This window comes from Globicephala melas, chromosome 5 (assembly GCF_963455315.2).
Source record: "Globicephala melas chromosome 5, mGloMel1.2, whole genome shotgun sequence".
Lineage (NCBI taxonomy): Eukaryota > Metazoa > Chordata > Mammalia > Artiodactyla > Delphinidae > Globicephala > Globicephala melas.
The window spans coordinates 73,980,701-74,003,203 of NC_083318.1; the positions used below are offsets into that span (position 1 = coordinate 73,980,701).

Below are 22,503 nucleotides of genomic sequence, written 5' to 3' on the forward strand. Positions count from 1 at the left end.
CCTGTCCTCCAGCCTTATAGGCTGTAGCATAAACCTTCAGGAAGACAGCCCACCAGGCATGGGTCATTGATTCTACAGAGCATAAACTGAAACATAGTAACCTGTGCCCTAACCCCATCATATCTGGCATACACAACTGGTTTAGTCTTCCATGCTTTAGATCTTACTGAATATTTATTTCCCAAGCACCTACTTAATGAGATCAGAGTGTGGTATTTTGAATTACTGAAAATAATAATAATTTTAAAATTACTTTGTTTATACTTTTCTTGTCTTTTTAGTACTGTTTGCGTTTAATCTATTTTCTTGTCTTTTTAATGCAACCATATTCTCAGCGCTTGACTTTAAGTACTTGTAGGGTGGTGAAATTCATCATGAGCAATAATAAAATGGTGTGATATTTGTTTTCATTTCTCTCCTTTCCCCCATATTTCTTCAATAATTTATGTACCAATGTTAGAAGTCTGCGATTTATCCCACAATAATCTCATATGATTTTGGCGTTTCTGCCCATGTTGTAATGGAAAGTATCTCACCAGACTGAATGTGAAAAAGACACTTTACTTGCAATTACAGAGCCAGCCCAGAGAAAGGGCACTACTCTGTCCCTAAATGTGATTGTGAACCATTTATTAATTTGAATAAAAGGCTATGCTTTTAAAATATTAAACTCCATAAGTGCTAATTTGCTAAGTTGATTAGGGAGCATGTTGATATATCAGCTTCAGCTCCAGAAAGCAATTAGTAAGGATGTTTGGAGCTTATTGTTGTATGTAATCAGATTTTTAAAATCCATTCATCAATTTCCAAGAATATAACTGTATAACTGGAAAGACTGGAGGCCGTGGAACCTGAATCTGGCTTTGTACTATTTCAGGAGTGGGTTGGGATGGGAGGAACAGTAAGAGACAAAGAGAAAAGTAATTTCTTTAGGGGCTGGGAGTAGGATTTGGACACAGTGTGGAGTGGCGCAAAAAAGGCTTCTGGGTGGCCCCAACCTGGTTTTGAGTTGGAGCTCTGGCACTTAACTTTCAAATACACCCCACTTTAACTCTGCCTGCATTTTCTCTTCCAAGAAACATAGCCTCTAACTCCCAAGGCTGTGGAGGGAGAAAGGCCATATATTTTGCAGATGTGCCCGGCACAGTGTTTGCCCTTGATTAAATAAATGTTAATGTCTCGTCAATTTCTTAAATCATCCTCTGTAACAAACCCAGGTGGGGTTCTTTGAGTCTAATAATTCTTACACTTCATGAATTTGAAGCTGTGTCCTATTATAGGACATAAAACTATATTGAGCAAACTGGACTATAGAAAACTCAGGAGAACTTTAGTATTTTGTACATGATGAGAGGGAGAGAAATCAGTGGAAATATCGTTGTCTGTGGTGTTTGAATATTTTGCATTGTGTGATATCTTTGAATTTATGATCTTGAGTACCTGAAAATTTAACGTAACATTCAGACAAAACATTTATTTCCTCAAAATTAATCTAAATTAGCTTAAAGAATGGCAGGGGTGTACCTTTTATGATTCAGGTATTAGAACAAAGTGGTGTTTTAATTTCATTTGGATGATTTTTGATTTTCACCTGAAAAATATTTTTTCCATTGATACAAAGGACAGTTTGACTCCATTTTTTTATTCTGAATCTGTAGGAAACTAAAGGAGAGTCAAATACTCTCATGTCAACATCATGGGGGCTATCAATATATTTAACCAAACAGTGCCAAAGACAATGGCACTGTTTGGTTAAATGACAATATAAAATGTTATAATTAATTTTCAAATTTTGAAAAATAAATAGAAGATTAAAACTCTTCCATAATTCCACTAACTTGATATAAGCTTTTTTAGGATTTGGTATATGGTTATATTTTTATATGCAACAGGATTTTAATTATACATACAATCTTATGTTCTCTCTCTTTCTCATTTGAAGTATGTGGAGACTCTAGGCTGTGCAACAGTAAAGAGACCAGCCTTGGCTTCTTACAGACCTGTATTCACATGTAGGCTCTGCTTTGGGTCGCCACCTATATGGCTTTCCAGGACTTGATTTCTTTTTCATCTGTGATTAGGGGTTACAAGCGTTCTCTTTCAGTATTAAGTTAAATGTTTGTCATAATTATTAAACAAAGTGTATGCTAAAAAGCATTCCATAAATGGAGGCTATAAATATGATATTGGCAATTATTTTATGATGGTCTTTTCCAAGCTCTTCCTTGTATTGTTATTATTATTATTATATAATAATTTCTAAGGGCTGATTTATTTACTTAGCCAGTTCTCTATTTTCTCGTCTTTAAAATTATTATGACTAGTGTAAATAGCACTTCTTTTTGCACGTGGCCATCTACCTCACTAAGAAGAGTTCTCTGGATTAAATTGAAAAGTAGATAATTTTTAAAAATCTATATCGCTAAATGCTTTCCACAAGAGTTGTACCCGTTTACAAAGTGTAATTCAGTGTGCTACTTTAAGTACACTTGCAAAATTATTGAGTTTATTTCAGATTAGTTTTACTATTTTTCCATAGAGTGGATATACATTATTTTTTAACAGCTTTATTGAAGTTTTGCTACTTTCAATATGTGAAAAGGAATGCCTTATTTAAATTAGCAGTTTATTTTTCCTTCTATATTTTTATGTCCTCTTTTTCCTATTACCTTAATTAATTTTCCTATATATAGATACTTTCTGAAAATGTTTATGTATTTAGATTTGTCTTTTAGGATTTTTATTTCTTTGGTTGCTTCTAAAAAGCCTAGAAAACTCCCCTCACCCTCCCCTCCACAAAGTTTTGATAGAAGTAAATTCCGTTGTTTAGTTAAAAATATGGTTTAATTATTAAAATGCTGTCCTTGATTCATTTGTGATATATGATATGATAAGAAGATCTAAGTTTATTTTTCTCTAAATACTAAATGACATTCTTGCAACATTTTTATTAAATATCGGGGCTCTCTTCCCCTTCTTGATTTATGACATCTTCTTATCACATATACAATTATATTGGATCTGGGTATGGGCTAACTATTTAGTCCAAATACTTTTTAGCCTAATAAACATCAGGACTGGTAGTTCTAGAAGACTTCTAAGATGGTGATAGATCTTTAACAGACTTGCTTAAGAGGCAGAGATAAGAGAATAAACATTTCCAACGTGTGTCCTTTCTCACTTTATGACTGTGATTCTCCAAGAGCAAAATAAAATGTAAAATGGTTAGTCAAAATTCTTACTTGTCATTGCCAATTAATACTGGAAATCATTCAATATCTTTATAATCCAAAGGTGAAGTTTTGTTATTTGTCAAGATTTTGGGGATAACAGTTTCTTTCTGTCTCATTCTGCTGTGATTAGATAAAGGATTCATTAATATCTTCCCTATGATGAATACAACAGTATTTGTAAACGATGGCGAGAATGTGGATTTGGTTGTTGAGTATGAGGCATATCCCAAACCTGAACACCGACAGTGGATATACATGAACAGAACTTCCACTGACAAGTGGGAAGATTACCCCAAGTCTGACAATGAAAGTAACATCAGGTAAGAAAAGGGCCTTGTTTGGGGAATTACACGTTCCCCCCACCCTGTCCCCTTGGCTTACCGGATCCTGTTTCTGTGACCCGTCAGTGTATGAGAGGACAGCTGATAACGGAAGGAAGTTTGGGGCTGCTTCCTGAGTCATCATCATTTCATTTTGCTGTGTGTTTAGAGCACACAGAAAAGTCCATGCGTCAGTTTTCTTGTTTGTAAATTGGAGGATAGTTCTCTCCTAGAGTTCTGAGGATAGTTCAAAGCAGTGACTAGCATATACTAGGGACACATTAAATAATTCTCTTCAGAGAAAGAGAAATGTTAGTGCCTTTAATCATTTATTTTAAGACTGTAAGAAAACTAAGAATCATTAAGCATCTTTGGGCCAGGCGGTGAACCCAAGTTTCTTTTACATCAGACCTCTCTCTCTCTCTTTTTTTTTTTAAATTTTTACTTACTTACTTACTTATTTATTTATGGCTGTGTTGGGTCTTCGTTGCTGCACGCGGGCTTTCTCTAGTTGCGGTGAGCAGGGGCTACTTTTTGTTGCGGTGCATGGGCTTCTCATTGTCGTGGCTTCTCTTGTTGAGGAGCACGGGCTCTAGGCGCATGGGCTTCAGTAGTTGTGGCACACGGGCTCCGTAGTTGTGTCTCGCAGGCTGTAGAGCGCAGGCTCAGTAGTTGTGGTGCACGGGCTTAGTTGCTCTGTGGCATGTGGGATCTTCCTGGACCAGGGCTCGAACCCGTGTCCCCTGCATTGGCAGGCGGATTCTTAACCACTGCGCCACCAGGGAAGCCCCAGACCTCTCATTTGATCCTCAAAACACTTACAATAAAAACAGTAGCAATAGTGACATTTCATGTAAGCTGTGTGTGCTTTTTTCCTGCCATGTGCTGTTCAAAGTCCCTCATGTACATTAACTCAATAATTTTGGTCCTCACAAATTCGATGAGGAGGCACTCTTACTTCCCTTCTTTCTATAGAAGAGGAATCTGAGACCTAGGTGTGTTAATCTGAACAAGAGCCCAAGGCTGATAAGAGGTAGGTGCCTAGATAGAGTTAGTACTTTTTCCTAGTCAGGAGCTCTTGGCTGTTGTAAGAGTGTGGATAAGAAAGGATGCTGTCCTGGGCCTCGGTCTAAGGGTTGGAGGGAAGAGCATGTATTGGGAGGTGTCCAGGATTCCTCCTTAAAGGTGATCGAAGGACTAGGAAAGAGGCAGGAGCTGAAGATGCTCTCAGGAGTCTGGTTGTGGCAGCCAGGTTGGATGGTAAGAGGCAATACTATTCGAGGGGGAGGGGAGAGGGAGGGGGCAAAGGCAATGAGCTCGGCTTGGGGTTTGTTGAATTTGAGGTTGACTGTGGGATCTTGAGCCGAGATGTTCAGGTAGAATGTATCGTAGGTCGGGTTCCCTGGATGCAGCGCCTGCGGGAGGGATTCACAGGCAAGGTCTTCATTAAAGGAGAGAGAGACCTGGCGGGGAGTTGGGGGGAACAGGGTAGAGAGGGGAAAGGAGAGAAGAAAGGGTGTGGGTGAGCCACAGTCCAGTCACAGGGACACTCTGGACTGGGGGCGTGGCATGTGAGCATAGGTCTGTAGAGGAAGGAAGGCATAGGACAGGGAGGTCTGGAGTAGAGGTCAGGATTTGTGAGCAGACAGTAAGTAGTTCAGGGGAGCATGGATTGCCCAGGGAGCACATGCAGTGTGAGAGGAGAGACTGAACCACCCACCGCGTGTCGAATCGGTTGTGGGGGTCAAGGGGAGCCCAGGGTGCTCCGTCCATGCTGGAGCCCGTGTCAGTAACGCCCCCGATGGTGGTACCGCGTGCTCAGTTATCACAGCCATCTACGATGTCCTTGCTGTGAAACAGAAGGTCGAATAGCACATGCTGCAGAGGACACTGGGAAGAAGCAGCGGCGGGGAGGAAGGAGGAAAGCCGGGAGACGGTGGTGTCACAAGAAGGAAGGTGAGGGCAGCGGTATTGACCTTGCCGTGTGACCCTGAAGCATCTGCAGGGAGACACCTACATGGAGATGCCTGCCAGCCTGGGGTTTTGCCAGGCAGGTGCCGTTAAAGCAGGGCGGGCGAGTTCAGGACACCGATGAGAGGGAGGTTGAACAGAGGACCAGGGCAGAGAAGGATGCGGCCGTGGGGACAGCTCAGGAAGCGGAAGAGGCTGCCATCTCTGTGAGGTTGCCTTTATGCCGAGAGAGCCTTTCCCCACTCTGTATTCTCACACGCCAGGCATCTGTCCCCAATGAAATATATGTGTGTGTTCTTGTTTGTTAATGTGGATCTTGTTAATACTGAATTAAGTGGGGCATATTTTTCCAAAATAAGCATGTATTTTCAGGTAGAAACTGATAAAGCCACACGCCCCGAGGCAGGCCGTCCACAGGTGACTGATGGGTTGTCCTTTCTTTGTAGATATGTAAGTGAACTTCATCTAACCAGATTAAAAGGGACCGAAGGAGGCACTTACACGTTTCTCGTGTCCAATTCTGATGCGAATTCTTCCGTGACATTTAATGTTTACGTGAACAGTGAGTAGAACGAATGGCTGCTTATCTTTTTATTCTTTTAAGTTGTGGCTAGTGTTTGTAACAGCTGCTGCACTGAGTTCATTGTGTACTGGGTCAATAACGTTTCATGATAATTTGACCTTAACAAAGACCTCGTGGTTTGGTGGTTGGAAGACTGTGTACAAAAACCAATTCCTTGTCCTACATTTCACTAACCACATGACCTTGTAGCTGGTGCTCAGATGCTGGGTGTTGCCTTTGAAGTCAACAGAGGAGCCATAGAAGTTAAAAATAGCAAACAGTTTGAGGGAGAATGTATTCTTACTGATTGTTGAAATGGGGAGCCGGAGGTTGAATAGGAGCTAGATTATGGTATTAGGTGGGAAAGAAGTGCTATCAAGCCCTGACAAACAATTTCTTGTTACAACGCTTTCTCTTTCGGGTTGGGGTATTCTTTTTTTTTTTTTTTTTTTTTTTTCCGGTATGCGGGCCCGCTCACTGTTGTGGCCTCTCCCGTTGCGGAGCACAGGCTCAGCGGCCATGGCTCACGGGCCCAGCCACTCCGTGGCATGTGGGATGTGGGATCTTCCTGGACCGGGGCACGAACCCGCATCCCCTGCATCAGCAGGCGGACTCTCAACCACTGCGCCACCAGGGAAGCCCACGTTGGGGTATTCTTTGTGTGAGATGAATGCAGTATCGCTCAGCTCAGTGGGTCCCTACTGCGTGTCACGTGGAGGCTGTGGGAGAAGGGCGCAGGTGGTTTAGGGTGGGAGGATGGCAGTGGACGTGGGAACCTGAACACCTGAGCCCTGTGTGGCCCACATCCCACAATGTCTTGGGGCAGCTTCTCTGCACAGAGGCTGATGCCTGGGGCTGTGCTCACCAGCTGGGACTTTTGCCAAGTGTAGGGCCCGCTCTTGGCTCTGCTCTGGGGCCCCCTGCATTTCCCAGGAAGGGTGGCAGGTGCCTGCCACACCACACCAGCCAGGGGACCAGAGGCAGGAGGCCTCCAAAGGCACGGAATCTCAAGGGACCAGCCCACAAAATGACCATCGGAATTAGCCATCCGGGGCATGGCAGGGAGGGACGGGGGGGCGTGAGGAGACAACCTGGAACATTCCCTAGAGAGCAGCTTAGTAACAGTTTGTGTGTGTTGGGCTGCAGGATGGGAGCCAGTTCCGTGTCCTCCAGGAGCTTATTACTTGCTGCATAGAGTGATTTTCCATCGTTCCTTCACTGATGCAGCCGCTCACTAGCGTGGTGGGGTGGTGAGCGTGATCCCTTTACAAATGAAGACAGGAAGCAGCTAGCAAGTGACACTCAAGACAGGTTTTTGATTGCTAATCTGGAGTCCTTTGTCAATTCCAGCATTTCCAAAATCGTGTTTCCTGAACAAGGTGTTAACATGTATTTAGACAAAGAGCATCACATCTGCATAAACATTTTTCTTAACTGCAGACCTTCTCGGCATCCTTCATACGCTAACGTGTATTTTGCCTGCCCAGGAGGAGGCATGGAAATGAGCATATCTCTCACATTTGTATGACCACAGAACTCTCCTTTTCCAAGGGAAACACGTTAATTAACATCTCAGTTCCCGGGAACAGTTTTGATTATGTGGTATCTCATTGGCCTGCAATTCAAATATCTCTAGATTAATTCAGATGTTAATCAGAAGAGTTTAGTGTATTACACATGGGCAAAACTACCTGCTTACTGTTCAAGTAATTGAAGAGATGATTGCAGGTAAATCAGTATCCTTGCAAGCGTCATATCCGTACTGTCCGTACAAAACTTTATTTAGGGTGTTGTAGTGCAGTACTTCTCAAACTGTCTGTGGTAAGGGACCTTGTATTTTTAATTTCCAGTTCCTTCTGGATCAATACTTCTTATAAAATACAGAAAGAACCAGCCACTAGAAAAGTGAGATGGAAAAGAGCAAAGATATGTAAAATCCAAGAATGGATTTTTTTTATTATTAGATTCAACAGATACAATTAAGTCAAATTGCTTAGTCTCGGTTTCTCTGCTTAGGTCCCCAGTACCAGTAGATCATGGACATGGCCTACTCGACAGGCCTCACTTTGAGAAGCTTAGTAGTTGGGAATTTTATAAAGTTATGTCGTTTGCATTTCTCTTTCCCTGGCTTCAAGGTCCAGGGTGCATTAAGATCTGTCTCTTTCCCCCTTTTTCCTGCTTCCATTTGCCAGTGTGTGTGGTCTGCCAGTCAGTCATGAGTCACTGACCTTAGAAAGACATCTCTGAAGTCACCCTTACTTTTCTCAGGGTGACAAAATTGCTACCTTTTTACTTACCAGCCTAATTTGCCATCCATAGGATCGGTGTTAATGACCTCTGCTGGTGAATTCACGCCTGTTTGAAACTAGAGAGGAAATGGCCTGAACTGTCCCAAATGATCCCTTCTTGGATTCCCTGTTAGCGCAGGAGGCCTTTTCTATTGTATATTCTGGGGCCTGGGTCGCAGATACCTCCCAGCACGTACTTGAGCTCCTGCTTCATGGCACTGGGCACACGGATGAGGGTGTGTAGTGTCTGCCCTCGTAGGTTAAGCTCTTCAGGGAGTCTCTTCATTGATGTCAGTTTATTACAAACACTAAGCTGACCCTAAAGGCATTTATTTCACTTACCTAACATGTTGGATTTCTTGACCTCCAAATGCTTTGACAGAGCTAGCATTTTTGTGTGAATCTTTTATCTGTTTCTTATGAAGTATGTCCCGATTGCTCTTCACAGATATAGTTAGCTAATTTCTTTGTTAACTTTATTTTTTGGATTGAAAAAAAAATTCTAGTTGATGTATCATGGGGCAAGATGTTACATTTAAAATCAAAAGCTAAAAATAGTTTTAAAATTTAAACTTGGACCAGTTGTGTCTATTTTGACATACCATTTTAGCTGAGCCAAATTACGTATGTAGATCTGCTGCATGTTTTATTCTGTAAATAAGCTTAGCCCCACGGGTGAAAGGAATTGTGCTCTGCAAAAACTAGAATGAATAAAAATCAGAATAATAAACGCATGCTATTAGTGTAGGAATTCAGGCTGCTTTCACTCAGTGACAGGGATGCATAATTGCTTAATAGATTCAGCTATGAGAAATGCTCAGGAAGATCCTTGATTTTGAAGAGTTAAATGTTTGGTGGTTGAAGAACCCATTTGTTTTGAAAATTCCACATGTAGATTTGAGGATATTGTGCGTGCGTGTGTGTGTGTGTGTTTGTGTTCTAATCACTTACGTGTAACCTTTAAGAGAGAAATATGTACATGTTAAACTTGAAAATGTTTTTTTTTTTTGGCGGTACGCGGGCCTCTCACTGTTGTGGCCTCTCCCGTTGCGGAGCACAGGCTCCGGACACGCAGGCTCAGCGGCCATGGCTCACGGGCCCAGCCGCTCCGCGGCATGTGGGATCTTCCCGGACTGGGGCACGAACCCGTGTCCCCTGCATCGGCAGGCGGACTCTCAACCACTGTGCCACCAGGGAAGCTCCTTGAAAATGTTTTAATACTGTTTTTAACTTCTCTAACAAGCCATGATTTACGTGGGTCTGGTAAGTAGGCTCACTGACATTAAAGGTGGTTTATAATGGCCAAAAAATCAGTGATTCTTTGCATTGAACGTGCATTACTATAATTAGTCTTGAATTGCTTATTGAAGGTATATACAGAAATCAGATTCTTAGTTCTAAAAAGAAGTTTGATATCTTCGGTGAAAATGGCCATTTGTTTCCCTTTCAGATCAAAATCGGGAGGAAAATAGAGTTCTAAGAACTATAAAACTACCCAAAAGTGCTTTCTTAATAGGCGCTACTCTTTCCAAAATTCCTGCAAATGTTTAGAAAAAGTGACATCACCAAGATTCTGTAGGTAGCCTGTGATAATGGATTAGAAACCTAATGGTCTCTTTGGTTACAATCAATGTCATACAGTAAAGGTTTTTATCAGATCCAGGACAAATAAGAGGCCAAACACGTATTTTAACCCTGATTATCCACTTGGCCCCCCTGTCTCTCTCTCTCTCTCACACACACACACACACACACACACCACATTTTCTTTATTCATTCATCCACTGAAAGAAATTTAGGTTATTTCCATACCTCGGCTGTTGTCAATATTACTGCAGTGAACGTGGGAGGACTGATAATCCTTCGAGATAATAGTCTTGTTTCCTTTGAATTTATACCCAGAAGTAGGATTGATGGATCACATGGTAGTTCTATTTTTAATTTCTCGAGAAACGTCCATACTGTTTTCCATAATGGTTATACCAATTTACGTTCCCACCAGCAGGATACAAGAGTTCTCTTTCTCCACATTGTTGCCAACACTTGTTTTCTTGTCTTTTCGATGATAGTCATGCCGACAGGTGTGAGGAGATATCTCATTATGGTTTTGATTGGCCAGTAACTTAAAATGACACTAGTAGCATTATAAAATGTTGTCTGGTAGCATTTCCAGATCAGTATTATGAATTTAAAATTTGTAGCAAATGTTATCTGGGAGCCATAAATAGATCCCTCTCCAATCTCAAAGGTCTATCCTTTAATGACAGACCTATCAGTTGAGTGAGAGTATGGTGGTACTCAGGTGGTGGTACAGCAAGGCCATCAGGACAAGTAAGGTCTAGAGAATGAAAGCGCTTGCCTTTCATCTTTGGGATTACACGGAACACAGGTAATGTTAAGCTCGATTGGATATCCAAACAACTGCTGAACTCTACACCAAATTAATTCTCTAAATCACCGATTTCCCTCCATTTATGGCAGAGTGTTAACAGGGGATTGAAACAATTTAAGGAAATACTAAATACTGTATTATTTCTAAACCACGGCATCATATAATTAACATCCTGTCTGCTGTAAGCGATTATTTATAGATCATACAATATACCCAAATCGGTCAAAGTAATCAATCATCCAGAACGAGGCTTCTTCATGGGAATGTTTCCCTTTGACCACATCTACAGAATCTGAGCTGCTTTTTATGTATTTTTTATTTTGGGTCATAGTTAAATCCAGTTATGGATAGCTAAACTATCCTTCTTCCAGGGAGAAGCCACCCTAAGTGCAACACTGTGCAAATACAGCACACGCGCAGCCCACCATTTGCCGTAGGTGAGGGTAGACCTAACAGGACAGCCGTGTAGCTAGATGGCTTTGGACAGTCTGCCAGCCAGTCAGCCAGCCATCTGGGTCATCCACCTGGCTGGAAGTTTCAGTGACTTTATCCAGGGTAAAATAATACCCGGGGTGGCCGTGCCAGTTTGGGGGTTTGGGGCACCTTTCCAGGTCCTCATGCGTCAAGAGAGCAAAGTTACTAGGACTTTGCCTTTTGGGAAGGTGGAAATGTCTTTCTACCTCTTGACCTGTTAGCCTTTCTATTTCCATTTTTTAAAGATGATAGGGCCTTCCAAACCTTTGGGTGTCCAAACCATACTTGCGGTAGAGGCTAAATTACTGCTAACACACGTATCAAGTTTTACTTGAGAAGCTTTGCTGTTTAGTGTTTTTCTGTTTTTTCTTTTCTTTTTTCCTTCTAGGTGGATTCTATTAGACCTACTCCTATACTAAATTACTGGAATTCTTCAACATTAAATAAAGCTAGTGCTAAATAGACCTCCTTTCTCTGATTTATTTACTTGCTTTTGAGAGTTTGCTGTAAGGCTACCACAGTAACCAGAATGTAGCCTGGTTTGTGCAAACATTTGTATACATGTGTTTTTAGATTTAAACAATTTTTTCTTATTATAAAAATGTTATGTGAAGGATGGGGTAACTTGAAAATACAAATAGGCAAAAATAAGAATCAAACAAGTTTTAATTGTACCTTTTGAAGTTTATTTACATGTTATGGATTACCAGTGCTAATATATCTCATATATATCTTTACAGACCATTTTTAAAACTTTCTTTTTTTTTTTTTTTGCGGGGGTGGAACAAGAATGAGGTTCTTTTGCTAACCTTGTGTGCTTTGGTGCTGAGCAGTGAATGCATTGTAAGCAATCTTCCATACCATAATATTTCTTCTACAGTATTGCTTTGGTAATCTCACTGCATGGCTATTTCATAATTTCTTTAACCCGTATCTGATACCATTTTGAGACATTGTGGTGTGTGAGGGTGGGACTCTGAAATGATGTGACTGAGTTTTTAAAGAAACCAACCAAATGATTATTTAAAGTTTATAATTATATCTTGTTTAATCTCAAATGAGCGACCTCAGCTAAGTGCCTGGAAGTTGATAAGGTTATCATCTGTCATCTTTCATGCTCTTATGTCTCGAACATATGTCACGGAAGATACACTGTGCTGGCTTGCAGGACAGTTCCAAATTAAGGAATAATTTTCAGATCTTCTTAGTATGGGTAGTTAATCTATGTAAAAATAGTTTCTTATCTTTCTACATTAATTTTTTTATAGGTGATTTGAGATACTTGACAGTATCTAAAGTCTGTTTTTATTTTCTTTTCCTGAACTTGAAATGAGTTTTTGTTCTTAAATTGCTTGGGAGTTATGAGTGTTGTTTTTGATGTGGCACTTTAATATCTCCTTCTTATGAAGAGGATCTCTGTGGATGCAAGAATTGCTATAGACATTTAAATTGGAAGAAAAAAGGAATATCATGGCAACCTACTTTAGAGTCTGATTCTCTTATATTTTGAAAAAATTTAGGAAACGTGTTGGTATCATTTTTCTTTCATGTCTCATTAGAAAGTTGGTCTGGTGGGGTCTCTTGGTAATTTGGAGATCTGTTAAAACGCTGAACCAATTGGAGGACAGGTAACCCATCTAGATCGTTAGGCCCTTTGTTGGTGTGGTCTAGCCATTATTTCATGTTTATGGTGGAAAAGCAGAAGAGGTTTAGGTTTGGAACCATGTAAGCTTCAGCTAGAATTGACCCTGGACTTGGGATATACTTTTGTAAAAATAACATGAGTAGTCCCTTTCATATTAGTGGAACTTCTGCTCTATGGAAATTTCCTTCCCAATTGAGCCACATGTGTTCTTACATCAGATTAGCCCCCTTCAGTTACAAATGTATACAGCGTCATCTATAATGTAGTGGAGATTTAAATTAATCCAAGAATAGGTACATAATCTTTCCATGGGCATTGTGTCAGTAACCCTTCTCTTCCACTTCTGAATTATGTGGCACATTGAATTCACTAGTCATACAGAGTAGAAAAATAGCACTTTATCACATGCCTGCACTCCTTGGCAGCAGGGAGGGTTGCATTGTGATATGTGTACACATCCCCCCTCCGTCTAGGTCACCTAGCGATGGTGCTCCTGTAAATTGGGCGCAGTGATTCTGGCTGAGGAAGGCTTTCTCCAAGTAGTTTCGTCATTTTTTTTAAAGCTAACTTTCAGGATAGGGAGATCTTTTTTGATGGCTGTTTAGAATAAGGATTGGCAGACTATAGCCCTCTGGCCAGATTTGACAAGTATCCTGTTTTTGAATGGCCTATAAGCTGAGAATTTCTTTCTTTCTTTGGGGTGGCGGGTGGGTGGTAGGAATGGTTGGAAAAAAAAAAAGAAACCAAGATTTGTGAGATGTGAAAATAAAAGTCAAATTTCAGTGTGCATGAATAAAATCTTATTGGAACACAGCCTTGCACATTTGCTTACATGTTATGTTTGTGTCAGAATCGAGTATTTGTGAGAGACCTATGGCCTCTAAAATGTAAAATATTACTGTTTCACCTTTTACATTAAAAATTTGCATACCTTTCATTTGGGACATCAGTTCAGTAGGAGAATGATTTTTTTTTTTTTAATGATAGACACTCTGCTAAACAGAACTGGATGTAGGACACTATAGTTGAAGTTTTGTTTCGTTCGTTAAACAAATTTCTATTAAAGTACCCATACACCAGTTGCTGGATATCTTTAAGAATGTATAAAACAAAATGTATTTTCTTTAATTTTTTTTTTATTGAAGTATAGTTGATTTACAATGTTGTGTTTCTGGTGTACAGCAAAGTGATTGAGTTGTACATACATATATAGTACATATATTCTTTTTCATATTCTTTTCCATTATGGTTTATTATAGGATATTGAATATAGTTCCCTTATAGGACCTTGTTGTTTATCCATTTTATATATAATTGTTCGTATCCAAAATGTATTTTCAAAATATCTGTTCTGGGGATTTTTTTTTAAAGTATTAAAAAAGTATGATACTCCTTTTGTAAGTAAAAGTTAACCTGAGTTTTTTAATACTTCTATTTTAGTTGATTTAAATTCCTTTATTATAACGATATTATGGCAGGAACGTAGATTTGACTCAGACCCAAACCATGATAGTGACAAATTGCTACAAATCATTGCTGTATTGCCATTAAATATCATGGGACCTACAATTGTAAAAACATACTCATCCGTAAGATCCCTCTTCAGTTTGTCCTTTGTTGTATGGACACTTAAGTCTGTGTTCTTTGCTGATTAGAGAGTGTGGGCATATACGCATTTGTAGCAGGAGTTGGTGGAGGTAGTTAAGTTGAGCCAAGAACTATACTCAGTGCTTCCCCACCAGTTACCTGTGCACCTCCTCCCACCCACCCCCCAGCTCTTGTTGTCTGTGCTGTGTTCTTTAAAATTCGATTTGTTCTTGCCTTCCGTATGGACATGATGTTGGTGAAAAGGAATATTTTGTAAGATCACATATCTGTAGGGTAAGTCAGGAAATGGTTGGGATTTTTAATTGCATGAGCAATAAATTCTCAGAAGAGTCATAAGCACTCTGAAATCTGCCTACGAGCTGATCAGTGTTGTCGGAGACGCCAGATGACTGAGGTCCACGATGCTTTGAAAGGAGACAAGGCTAATTTTTATCTCCACGGGAAATACATAGCTTATACACCTCTTAGGCTTATCTAAACCTCCAACTTGGGAGGAATTAAGGAATGTGTCATTTGGTATACTGCTGATTGCAGAATATCTAAGGAAACACAGCTCAGATTTAACCTGGAGAATTGCAGGGAGTTATGTGTCTTTAAAAGCAAAATGTATATTTAATGCCTTAGACGGTGCGTTGAGGCACTTACAAAATGCAGATGAGCCCAGATTTTCATTTTTAGGAATCAGAATTATACCTAGCTCATTCTTTATGCATTAAACATTTTTTTGTAGTGCAACTTGCCATGTACAGCCCAAACTGTACTCATGTAATTTAGCCTTTTCACAATGAGGTCTCTTGTCACCAGCATTAGGGACAGGGCTGGAATTAGGATGAGGCAGGAGAGATGCCTAGGTTGCCAAATTTAAGGAGGTGCTCACTCAGGGTGCCAACCTGTATTTGCAAGACCTAGAGGGTGAGAAGCTTCTTAAATTCCTCGCCTTAGGTGCTCTTCTTGCCTCACTCTAGTCCCAGCCCTGATAGGGTCGCTTGAAGATTGTCTAAAAAAGCCCTTTGCTTGGTCAGATGCTCAACTTATTAAATCTCTGGAAATGGGGCCCAGGAACGTGCATTTTAACCTCATCTCCTCATGCTTCAAATGCACACTGAAGTTTGAGGAGCCCTCCGAGCTTGGTTTGCCAGCCTAAGGTCCAACAGGACAAAAGCTGCTCTGTTAGCCTTAGATTAGGTTGGGATAGTAGCTTAAACATCTGCCTAATTGACCAGCACACAGGAACAAGTAGGTCAGCCTGACTGTACCTTTTGCCAGCCCTGGCCGTTGTATAACTGCTACCAGGTGTCATGCTAGAAGGCTTGGCTCTTGTAACCAAAGCTAAGTGCAATTGATTATGTAATTTTCGGCTGTTCCAATTTTTTTTTAATTAAAAAATGTCTTATAGGTTTGTTATTAGCTATGTGTTCACTGTCAAAAAAGAAAAAAAATTTAGAAACTAAGTCAAAAGAATGAAATAGAAACTACCCATAACCCTGCTACTCAGAGATAACCACTGTGAACGTCATCAGGCATCCTTTCAGCCCTTTCCCCCATACTGAGTAATATTTAATTCCACTAAAAATCCATCATGTAGCGTTAGGAAGAATGAGTGACAAAAGGAAGGTTGGTATGAGGAGATCTGTCTTATGAACTTGATTCCCATTTGAGTCCTATCCAGTTATCTTTACTGTCTATGTGTAGACCTTCCCCTCTCATCATTAATCTCAGTATGCAAAAAAAAAAAATCACACAGCCAGGTATATGTGTGGATTTCTTATGTCATTGGCCCACTGTTGAAAACATAGTGTAAATCCTGCCGCTACACAGGAAAATCACCATTAGGCTGTTCTTCCAGGTCCCTTTTTGTGACTCTAATTGAATTTCTTTGGAGTATGAGGGACTTGTGACTCTGGGGGGACTTAATCATTCAACAACTCTTACTGTATGTCTGCCATAGGTCAGACTCTGCTAGGAGTCAGAGGTACAGTCAGTGAGACATGGTCCTTGCCCTTGAGAACATACAGTCTGACGGAGGAGGAGACACACCAGGATATTGTATAAGCACGTCAGGTGCTCTAAAGGGCTTCAGGAGTAGGGAGGCGAGACTGACCAACTTGGCTTTGGAGAGTTGAGGACGGCTTGGAAAAGAAGATGACACTTGAATTGAGTCCAGAGAGACCTGCCGTATGGTGCCTGCAGTCTTCAGCAAATAGCATTCTCCTAAAGTTCCGCTGCTTTCTGTGTTACGTCCTACTTTTCAGCCCGATCACACAGTTGCCCATGATAATTAAATGAAACTTGCCAGATGGATGCTTTCGCAAGACGATGGCTTGTCTTCTTGCTCTATTTGTGAAAGCTGGCATTGGATCCAAACTCTCAAGGATGCCCCTACCTTGAGACTGCTTGTGGATTGTTGCTCTTTTGTGTGTATTAGCCAAATGGCCTGCGCATCAGCAGGGCCAGGTTGAATGACAGGTGGGTGTGCCATGCATGCAGACACTCTGATCCCTGCCAAGCCATTTGCCTGCAAGGAGGTGAGGTGCTGAGAGGTCGTTCTACAAAGATGTCATTTATCAGCTTATTTCCTTCCTTCGAGGAAATAAGCTTCTGATCTGTCAGTCTTTTCCTCTGACCATGTATATTTTTCCTGTCAGTTGCAACATAATCAATGTCAAATTCCCAATGCATCGGGTTAAAACACACACGTTATCATGCTTATCTTGAAGCAGTTTTTAGATATTGAAGAGAATATTTAGAGTGGCAAATACAGTTAACCTACTTGGTAGCAAACTTGATTAACCGAGGAGGGTGGGTACTCTGAATAGAAAAGAGTAACTGAATAACTAATAAATTAGTAATTAATACATTTATTGTTTCGCCTCTGTGAATCATTCTTGGTTCTTTGTGTGCGCCATCTCATTTAGTTATCACAGCATCCCTATGAAATGGGTACTCTTGTTATTCCCCACTGGAGACCCGAGGAGACTTGGTGGAAGGCAGAGAACCTCTAAGTGTCAGAGCTGGGGTGCAGGTCTGTCTGCCGCACGCCGCCGCCTGTAGCTCTGTGCTCGTGCTTGGCGTCGGCACATGCGATGCTGTACCGGGGATGCAGGATGAGCACGTCACCGTCCCTGCCATCAGGTGCTCACAGTGGAGCTTACTCATTCTCAAAGGGTTAGAATCCTTCAGATATATTACCAGTAGAACAACTGTATGTAAATTCATCTTCCGTTCACTTTAGAAATAATCTCAAGAATTTGCAGTGCTTTAGGGCACCCTTGATTGAACATCAGTTGATTATTATAGTTACACAGAAATGTCAAATTAGAGCATTCCTGCTGATGATACAGTTTACTTTTTCAGTGATTATACTCAGGTTTAGACATATGTATAAATAAAACTCTTGAGCTGGTTTCCTCTTCTCATTTTCTGTTCCTGTTTTGTATTTGAAATAAAAGTTTGGAGTTAAAAGCCCATATTGGGTTTTACTCTTATGTTTTGACTTCTCTGTAAAAGGGTGATTCAGCTCCTTATCTGCACCACACCCACGCCCAAAAAAAAGGGGAAGTATTCTAGTTCCTGCAATAACTTGAAATTCCTATGAAAGTTTCAATAATTTGAAATCCTGATGGCAGGAAACCTTTAAACCGGATTTCCACCTTTAAGATAGTTGGGAATCCTAGAATCCTGATTAGATGCCGTCTTTCAGGTTCCCCCTCACTGGAAACAGAAACCCTGCCCGGTGGTCCTGCGACCTCAGCCATCCCCGGGACAGGGAGATCTCGGAGACCCCGGCATCCGTAGGATGGACAGTCCACATGTGGACTGGGCAGCTCTAACCGGGAAAGCCTTTCTTGGTCAGACCCTCACATCTGCCTTCCCTGTGCCTTCCACTCACTGGTTCAGATTCTCCCCTTTGAACAGCATGCTCCTCGGGGTCCCCTTCGGCCTCGAGAAAGTTTTTGAGGATTCAGAAATAGTGGAGTGAGCCTTGGTGAGGTTTTCCAGCAGTCTGACATAAGGCCACTTCTCTCTCCCTGCAGCAAAGCCAGAAATCCTGACTCGTGACAGGCTCATGAATGGCATGCTGCAGTGTGTAGCAGCAGGATTCCCAGAGCCCACCATTGATTGGTATTTTTGTCCAGGAACCGAGCAGAGGTGAGATGATTATTTTGGGTACTACTTAACATGCATAAGGAAAGGACTGCAATTCACTTGAGTTTCAAATATGTTTTCAGATTTTAAAAAAAACCAAACTTTGTTTTGATTAATTTTTTTTCTATCCATGTGGCTTTTTAAAGGACATAATTGCTATATTTTTCTTGGTAGACATGAATTTTGTTTGCTGAAACATGATTACTGAATGACTTCTCTATTTTGGTGGTTATCTTCTTGGATTTATCATGCAATTTCCACCCTGCAGGTAGATAAAGCAATTTTCCAGGACAGAGTAATTAGATTTCCAATCTATACACAGGAGGTAATATGTGTGGGAAATGTGGCTGTAGTTATCATGAAAGAAATTACCTCGGAAGTTAATTGCCAAGTTACCAAAAAGTAATGATCGCACAATTACCACATACATGCGGCGTTTGGGAGCTATGTGTTTTAAAAAGGTTTTCTCCTTGATTGAGGTGCCCAGGCCCTGAGCAGAGCACATCTGGCATTGTACTTCCTCTCCCTCACAATCCACACTTAAACCTTAAACTGTCCTTTCACATTACCTGGAGATGAAAATGGGGTCAGCATTGCTGTTTTTATCCATCAAATGCTATTTTACACTCAGGCCAGTGTAATTTCACGATCATTTAAATAGTCAGGATAATAATAGAAATTTCATTTTTCACGGAATAGACCTTTTTTATCAACACCAAGTTGGAAGAGGTTACATAGGATTGTTGTTCTCAGCTGAGTTTTAGTGGAGTGTTTTCTTTGGGGAGTAATAGGGGGTTCAAGACCCCTGGAAAGTATGCCCACAGGGAAAGCAACCACAGTAGTTTTAGACATCTGTTGAGCAAATATTTATGGAGTTCCACCTCTAGGCCAGACATGGGTCTGGTGAACAAAACACCTGAGTCCCATTTGTGAGTTTATATTCTAATGGGCAGAGATGGGCAGAAGATGAAATAAATAACTACCATATGCAGGTGTTAAGTGCTAAGGGGGAAAGTAAAGAGCAAGGTAAGGGAATAGAAAATTGCCAGGCATATGGGGGGGATAATTTAAAATAGGGTCATCTGAGCCTTTGCCACCTGGAGTCCAGCCCAGCGGCATGATCGTACCTCGAGCCGTAGGGTCCTCACGTCTGGTGTTTGGCGGCTGGCCCTGTCTTCATCCTCATAGACTTTACTGCTTTCCTCCTCCACGCTCTTCCTTTTCAATCCTTCATACGTTCTTTCACCATTTATTTATAAAAGGCTACTGTGTGCCAGGATATGAACCAACCGTCTTATTGAATTCATCTCTGATCCTTTCGATAACCCTCCAAGATGGGTATTACCACCCCAAGTTTGCAGCTGTAGGAACTGAGTCTTGGAGGGTTTAAGTACTAGTCGGAAGTCAACGGAATAGGTGTTTGAGTCCAGATTTCGAACCCACATCTCACTCTGAAACCTCTTTCTTCTTTTCCAAGCGCTTTTCTTGTTCACGGTGCCACAGACGTGCTCATCCGTCATCACACTCTTCAGTTGTAAAAGGAAATGTCTGATTACAAACCTCTGACTTAGTTTTAAAAGTATGCCACATCCAATGTGTTTGATCGATTGATTCTTTTTCCTAGAGTAAGTCCGCACTGCTGTTTTTTTCCCGCTAGATGTTCTGTCCCTGTTGGGCCAGTGGATGTGCAGATCCAAAACTCATCTGTGTCACCGTTTGGAAAACTAGTGGTTTACAGCTCCATTGATGACAGCGCCTTTAAGCACAATGGCACGGTGGAGTGCAGGGCTTACAACGATGTGGGCAAGAGTTCTGCCTATTTTAACTTTGCATTTAAAGGTAACAGCAAAGGTATATTTCTTTTTAATCCAATTTAAGGGGATGTTTAGGCTCGGCCTGCCATGTCCATCATGATTTTAAGTCCATTCCATCCCTGGCCATGTCATTTCTGGTAATAGTCACATTGCACATTTGATTGTCATCAAACTTACTCAGTTTCATCCTGTGCTAGTTTGTTAATAAAATGTGTGCAGTAACCATGTACTATATGTATTTTATGCGTGCGTGCACGTATGTATGTGTGTGCATATGTATCTGTATAAAATTAATTGTGTATTTCCAACGGTTTCTATTAGGAAGGGGTAGAGAAAGAAAATAGGAGAACTAGACTTACTTTATATCCAAACAGAAACAGAATTGGGACAATTTAAAGATTTAAATTCAATGAAAAATTATTTAAGTTGTGACTTAAAATCAGTTATTTTAACAGATTGCCAGACACCGTATCACAAAGTTAACATTACCTTTTATGGAATCATGTTAGTGAGCTATCTTCTTTACCATCTTGAAAATTTGATTCATGAGTGACCAGCTCTCCTAACATAAGTTGAACCATGCATGTGGACGAATTGATGAATTGGTATGAAGTCAGAAGACAAAGGAACTAGACACCTACATTCTTAGGGCTCGGTTTTTGTTTCTTGAGTTGGCAAAGATGAGTGCCAGAAAGTGGTGTTTGTTCAGTTTTTGAGTAACGAGGGGAAGAATCTTACATTGTTCTTCATCATAGGTTTTTTTTCAGGGAGTGCAGTGAAAAGAACACTTTAAAAGTGTTTTTCTCGGTTGTGAAAGAAGCTCAATGTTCAGTGTAGAAAATTTGGAAAGTCAGGAAAACATAAAGAAGAAACTATAAGATATCCATAAAGGAAACACTTTAAAGTTCAAGGCAGGAATTTGAAGTGCAAAGTTCACTGAGATGTCGCTTTTCACTGACAAACAGCGTAACGTTATTCTTGTGCTATGGAAATCGCAACTTCTTTTCCACAGTCGTCTGGTTTAAAGCTGTTATTTTAAAAGATTCCTTTGAATAACAAGAGTATGATAATCATCAAGGCCAGGAGCTCAGATGCAACTGGTTTGACTTCTGCCGTGATGGGCAGTAAGGTGGGAGGTGGGCGAGTTGGGGGCAAGGTGGTCGTGGTGAAGATCCAACCCCACTAACAGGTTGTGATTCCACGTTCCTCCTTCATTTTAGAACAAATCCATGCCCATACCCTGTTCACGCCTTTGCTGATTGGTTTTGTGATCGCAGCTGGTATGATGTGTATCATCGTGATGATTCTTACATACAAATATTTGCAGGTAACCATTTATTTGTTCTCTGCCTTGAACGCTGTAATGGCCGAACTATTAACCATTAAAAGATGATGCCTCTTTCCCTTTCTCCCTCCACCAGAAACCCATGTATGAAGTACAGTGGAAGGTTGTTGAGGAGATAAATGGAAACAATTATGTTTACATAGACCCAACGCAACTTCCTTATGATCACAAATGGGAGTTTCCCAGAAACAGGCTGAGTTTTGGTCAGTATGCAGCAGGGGCTTTCCACATAACCTTTCTGTGTACACATAACAGTGACTTTAGGGAACCCCAGTAGCTTCCTTTATTTTATTCCACCTGAAACAATAAGTGTTTTTTGTGAGATTTCACCACCTTTGATAGATTTGGCATCAAGCACACTTCAAGGAAGTGTATCTGGACAAATTTGTCCCAAATCCTTTATTGGTTTTGAAATGACACAAATAGTCCTTCAGTCCCACCACACCATTGCCACTTACTTCCTTGTCTTCTTTTCTATAGGGAAAACTTTGGGTGCCGGCGCCTTCGGGAAAGTTGTTGAGGCCACTGCATACGGCCTAATTAAGTCAGATGCGGCCATGACTGTTGCTGTGAAGATGCTCAAACGTAAGTTCCCGCAGGCTACTGTGCGTGCTCACCACCAGTGTCCCAGATTTGTCTTTTTTTGGGCTTTGTTTTTTGGGTTTTTTTGGGGGGATATAGTTGTTTTACAACGTTGCGTTAGTT

The 22,503-nt window shown here is 41.0% G+C and overlaps 1 protein-coding gene across 1 annotated transcript in view; it reads left to right on the plus strand.

Moving 5' to 3' along the window:
• Positions 1-22,503, plus strand: part of KIT (KIT proto-oncogene, receptor tyrosine kinase) — an 85,873-nt gene that overhangs the window by 49,772 nt on the left and 13,598 nt on the right. The window contains exons 6-12 of the mRNA XM_030880558.2: positions 3,364-3,553; positions 5,971-6,086; positions 18,528-18,642; positions 20,297-20,490; positions 21,674-21,780; positions 21,875-22,001; positions 22,279-22,383. Of these exons, the coding sequence (XP_030736418.1) occupies positions 3,364-3,553; positions 5,971-6,086; positions 18,528-18,642; positions 20,297-20,490; positions 21,674-21,780; positions 21,875-22,001; positions 22,279-22,383 (954 nt within the window). The remainder of the gene's footprint in view (positions 1-3,363; positions 3,554-5,970; positions 6,087-18,527; positions 18,643-20,296; positions 20,491-21,673; positions 21,781-21,874; positions 22,002-22,278; positions 22,384-22,503) is intronic.